General features: G+C 44.6%; 1 protein-coding gene across 2 annotated transcripts in view; it reads left to right on the forward strand.

Annotated features, from left to right (window-relative positions):
- The window catches only part of KMT5A (lysine methyltransferase 5A), a 77445-nt gene extending 72216 nt beyond the window's left edge, over positions 1-5229 (forward strand). For both annotated transcript variants that reach the window (XM_078667612.1, XM_078667611.1), the window contains exon 8: positions 4084-5229. In XM_078667612.1, the coding sequence (XP_078523738.1) occupies positions 4084-4294 (211 nt within the window). In that variant the 3' untranslated portion in view covers positions 4295-5229. The remainder of the gene's footprint in view (positions 1-4083) is intronic.
- The last annotated feature ends 771 nt before the right edge of the window (positions 5230-6000 follow it).

The following is a 6000-nucleotide window of genomic DNA, read 5'->3' on the forward strand; positions in this document are numbered from 1 at the left end:
CGTGAGTACGCTCACTGCCCGTCATTCTGCAGTCTCCAGTATCCGATGCAGGGAGCTTTGGGGGACGCGTTTCAGTAGAGTTAGGGCTCATAACTCCTTTACGCGTTTCCTCCCATGCCCTTGATTTCTCGGGTTCTGAGGAAGATTCGCCAAGACCGGGCCCAAGTCATATGGATCGCCCCGGATTGGCCAAGAAGGGTGTGGTACACAGATCTTCTCCACCTCTCCTCGTGCCCGCCGCTCCGTCTCCCTCTCCGGGCAGATCTCCTCTCTCAGATGGAGGGGCAGGTTCTACACCCCCACCTCCAGACCTTACACCTTCATGCCTGGAGATTGAACGGGGCAAACTGAATTCCTTTTCTCTCCCACATGATGTGGTGGATGTCATTTTATCGGCAAGCGTGACTCCACCAAGTCAATCTATTCATACAGATGGTCTAAATTTGTGACTTGGTGTGGGGAGAAGTCCATTGACCCTTTGAGGGCTCGCTTATCAGATATTCTTCTATTTGCTCTTTCTTTAGCGCAGCAAGGGTTTGCTGTGGCTACAGTCAAAGGTTATCTTTCGGCTTTGTCGGCATTTCTCTGCCTGCCGGATCAGCCGTCCTTATTTAAATCTCCTTTTGTTTTAAGATTTCTGAAAGGCCTTACGAATACATTTCCTCCTACTCCCTTTATTGTACCTCAATGGGACTTGAATCTGGTGCTTACTTTTTTGATGGGTTCTCCTTTTGAACCTTTGCACAAGTGTCCCATGAGACTTTTGTCTTTTAAGATGGTCATCCTGGTTGCTATTCCCTCGGCAAGGCGGGTAAGTGAGCTTCAGGCTCTTAGTTTGAAGCCCCCATTCATGCTGAACGAATGGTTCTTAGGACCAGGGCTGCTTTTCTGCCTAAGGTGGTAACTCCCTTCCATCTAGGACAGTCTATTACCCTTCCTACCTTCTATCCTCCCCCTCACCCTTCCAAGGAGGAGGAGCAGCTTCACCGTCTAGACCCTAAGAGGGCGTTGAGCTTTTATCGTGATAGGATAAAGAAGTATCGAGTGGATGACCAGCTGTTTGTTGGATTTGCTGGCTGCAGAAAAGGAAGAGCTGTGCACAAGCGCACACTTTCGAGATGGATAATACTATGCATCAAGATCTGCTACGCCCTGGCTGGTAAGGAACCTCCAGAGGGTATAAGAGCCCACTCTACTAGAGCAAAGTCATCAACATCTGCTTTGTCTAGGGGTGTTCCTGTTGAGGACATTTGTAGAGCGGCAACTTGGGCCTCCCTCCACACTTTCGCGAAGCATTACTGCTTGGATACCGAGGTGAGGAGGGACGGCCACTTTGCGCGTTCTGTCCTTCAGGACTTTCTGGTATAGAGGAGTGGACACCCTCCTCCAGGAGTGGGGACTGCTGTGGGAATCAATTCACAAGGTGAGGAATCCACTGGCAGATGTATCCATCTGAAGAACAAGTTACTTACCTTCGGTAACGCTTTTTCTGGTGGATATAGTATTTGCCTGTGGATTCCTCACATGCCCACCCACCTCCCCATTGTCCACTCTTCTATACCTGCATTTCTGGTAATGTTTTTTAATGTATACATGTTATCCTCAAAGGGAATGTGTTCTTGGACATGTTTACTATATTATATTCACACTATGTGTGTTAACTTGACTAGTTTGTACTGTGTATACTGTGTTCATTTCTATTGTTGTTGGGCCTTCCGTGTGCCTCGAGGGCACGGAAAAAAGGGTGGAACTGATGTCATCATGCCGGCGTAGGCCTATTATGGAGTCTGTGACGTCAGCGGAGCCACGCGCGATGTCGTGCGTTCCTGTGACGTCTTCCACGCCGGCGAGCTGCAAAGAATTTTCCGAACGTTGCTGATGCAGGGGGATATTCACAAGGTGAGGAATCCACAGGCAGATACTGTATCCAACAGAAAAAGCGTTACCGAAGGTAAGTAACTTGTTCTTTAGGTCTTGCCTACGCAGCGCTCATGCGCTACATAGGAGACCTTTAGCCGTCGTTCAGCTTTTTGAAGCATACACTCGTGCTTGTGGCGGCATACACCTTGTGGGAGTGCTTGTGGCGCGCCACAAGCACGAGTGTGTGCTTCGAAAATTAGCTGACTGCTTTCACTTTCGTTCCTGGCTGCACAGCAAGGCAACTGTAAACCCGTGCTGACACACATATGGTTACTGGATGCCCCGCCCTCTCTCCACCACGATCACTTGTTCTTCTAGGCTTTAACAGCTGCTACGGCTTCTTCTAAACCGCATGTCATTTACCAGATGGCTCTGAGAGCAGAGCGGGGGCCTCATTCATCAGCCGACTAAACATGTAAATATGTGTTGCTCTGCTAACTATGCTGATCTAAGCCACTCAACAATGAAATGGACTGACACAGCGGGTGTACAATTAGAAAGCTTGGCACTCATCGAAGGCAGTGTTTACCCACACGCTCATGGTTTCAGATGCCATGCTCGTAAGCAAAGCTGTTAGGGACTCGTTGTGCAGTTGAGATGAGATCCCGCTCGCGCACGTCGCGCTCTGCCTCGGAGGCAGCAGCACTTCAAAGCAACAAGCCTCAAGATGTTTGGCGTCTCCCTGGCTTTGAAGTGCTGCTACGGTTGGCCGTGCAATGAATTCCTTTTGGCACCAGCACATGTGTAGTGGTACATTTCGATTCCACAAAAAGCGCAAAATAGTATTATATGGCTCGAGTTACAGACATTTACTAGATGCGCAAGAAGCTAGAAGTCTTGCAATTGTCGCTTAATAGAGACCCTGAAGAGGTGAAACGGGTAGGTTATGCTTGCAGAGCGGACTTCTTCGACTGTGGCAACTCTGCAAAGTGTCCAGAACTTATGCTTTGTAAAGTCTATTTTCGATTCGTGGATGTGCGCATTCAAAATACGTATCCGAAAAGGGATCATGCAAATGAGAACCTACGCAGTGGTACATTCGTGAGGGTTCCCAAAAATGCGGAACCTATTTTTCACGCTCATCTGTCCTAAACTCTCATTGTAACAAGGTATAGTGGGGGGCACCAATGCACCCTCATTGCACGGGAGACGTGTAGACAACAGATTTTTCACTGAAAATATTTGACAAGATAAAGGAAAATATCATGTCATTACTAACATAACCCTATCAGAGGGGTATAGTGATGGGGAGAGTCCGCACGTAGTCTTAGAGAAAACCGGCATACACAGAGGAAGTTTGTAAATTGTACGTTTTGCTCAGGTACACCCACGTTTTTTTTTTTGTTCGGTTACAAGGGACAAACGCTGGCATAGAATGGGGACCAGCCAGGTTCCAGTACCGGCAGCAATTGTTATGCAAGAACAAGGTTAAGGTCCCAAAAAATCATCCCACCTTTGTCACATCGTAGTACCCTCACACTGGAAACAAGCATTGTCAAAGCCAATAGGTCTCACCTTTTGGACCTAACGTCTTTGCCAATGCTTTTTGGCGATGCTGTACTGCAGCAACAAATCTTATTTTACACCTGCTGCTCAGCATGACCAAAAGGAAAACAAGCATTGGCATAGCCAATAGGTCTCACCTTTGGGACCTTATAAGTGTTAAGCTATGCAACAGTTGATGTTGCACCAAGTATATTGTGCTGCATAATTAAATACAGGTCCCAAAGGCGAGACCTATTGGGTATGCCAATGCATGTCAATTATAGGTTTAAGCAAGATAGCCTAGATATTGACAAATTCAGCTTTCTGTCTCCCGTACCTTGCGGTTTCAGATGATCCTGAATAATTCAATAGATTCCAAAAATAATGCTTTTGGTGGAAAAAAACTGTTTCAATACTCGGAACCTAGTACAAAATGGCATTCGATCCTACAACATGTCAGTCTACAACTCCCCATGCTGCAAATGTTTGTTACAGGTAAGTAACATACATATTGTGAATGCTAACTAGTGGGTGGGAGAGGGTAAATGGGTTGGGGCTGCTTGTAACAATCTGCAGGCAATTTGAATGGTTGTAAGGTAGACTAACTTGAGTAAATTTCCTTGCTTTACTTTGGTGCAATCAATAATGCATGCCTCTGCATTTTTGTTTTGTTTTTAGTGTTGACGCTACTCGAGAAACCAATAGACTGGGAAGATTGATAAATCACAGCAAAGCTGGTAACTGTCACACGAAACTTCATGACATTAACACGGTGCCTCATCTTATCTTAATTGCCTCCAGGGATATTCAGGCAGGTGAAGAACTGTTGTACGATTATGGGGACCGTAGCAAGGCCTCCATTGAAGCACATCCATGGCTGAAAAAGTAACTCAGCCTTTTTTCCTGGACTGAACACTTGAAGAGTTGCTGTTAATGATTTTACCATTATCTTAGGAAACTGTTTTGGGTGGTTTTAAAATTTGCCTTTTTACTCTGTAACCATTAGAATTTAAAGCTGGTTACGATCAGTTTCAGGGCAAGCAGCCTTAGATTACCAAAACTTTTTTTATATTGTTCAACTTTTGTACATTTTGTGGAAAAGTCGGTGCTTCCAAAGCATGCAATGAATTATTATGCAGGATTTTTAGATGGTTTCGTTTACCTCGCCTCAGACAATGTTGTTTGTTGACCTTAACAGAATAGCTGCATTCATCCTACATTTTCCTTCCTTTCATGACATTGTTCTGCATCTCTGATGTACTCTGGAAGTTCAAGGTAACCTCAGTGACTTAGTGGATGCGACGTGTGAAAGATCATTCATGTTAAGCCAAAATACCAGGAAATATATTAATGGTTAAGCATCGTCCATTTACTATCTTGACTATCCGGTTTTGGAGATGGCTGCAAGTGAAATGAAATGGGACAAGTCTTCTGGTTGGGTACATGAGTGGATTCCATTCAAGAAGGAAAAACACTTCAAGCAAAAGGAAGTTGAAGGATTTTGTGGAATTCACTTGTTCAATGTGTCCTGGGTGCTAGAAATAAAACAAATCTTCCTCTCCTCCACCCAACCCTCAAGTATCTGGATTCAGCAGAATACTATAAATTAAGATGGAAAGTCTCAAGCTTGCCTTGGTTTCCTAAAGAAAAAATATACTTCTCTCCAGTGTACTGTTTTAGATTGCTGCAGTGTGGAATGTCCAAATCACGATGCCTTGGATCTACAATATTTAAGAGCAAGAAGAGTGAGTTGGAATTGTTTTTAAAATGTGGTCAGAGAAAGTAAAAATTGTCAAAAAAGAATAAATATTTATTAACATGAAAGCACATGATTCAAAATGTTTCTTTTTCAATTTCTGAATGCCGTGGAAGTGCTTTAAAAGCTGCACATGTGTATAAATCAATTGTGTGGCTGCATTAATTGGTTGTCTAGAACACATATGGTTACTTGTGGCTGTATAACCATAGTTATTATGCATCCATGAAGTGAACAAGAGTAACTTGCATTCACTTGGGGTCCTGTATGTTTCGGTTAGTAATAGCGTATGTTAAATAGGGCGAGATGCATGGTTTAGAAAGTGACTTTTCAGGAGTCTTGGGCCGTGGACTGGGAAATTGGGACTGGGAAATTGGTTCGGGAGGCATGTGTCGTCTATCTTAGATCTTAGTCTGCGTTCATATTATCATGGACCAGCTCTCTGTCTCAAGTTCTTTCTGTCTAATTCTACCAGAGAAGCTTGTTCAAAGGCAGTCTTAATTCCTGTGTGGAAAACTACTCGGACCATTCCACATACCGCAACTGCTTTTCCAGAAGAGAAGAAACTTTTCTTCCACCACAGCAAGCCCAGCTCCCCTTGGAATTTTCAGAACATTAGGTGTGCCCAGACGGTCTGTATATGAAATCCTGTAGAGAATAGTGCACATTCGTCACACATCACTTAATCCTATGGTGAGAGCACGTCCAGTAACCGAACATAGGTAGCGTAGGTGTCTGGTGGGTTGGTGAAAGTGTTTGCGACATTTCAGGTATTCTGGTCCTGTGTTGTGTAGGGCTTTCTATGTGTGCGTAAAATGCTTGATTTGGCTGCGCATGTG

This window comes from Lissotriton helveticus, chromosome 11 (assembly GCF_964261635.1).
Source record: "Lissotriton helveticus chromosome 11, aLisHel1.1, whole genome shotgun sequence".
Taxonomy (NCBI): Eukaryota; Metazoa; Chordata; class Amphibia; order Caudata; family Salamandridae; genus Lissotriton; species Lissotriton helveticus.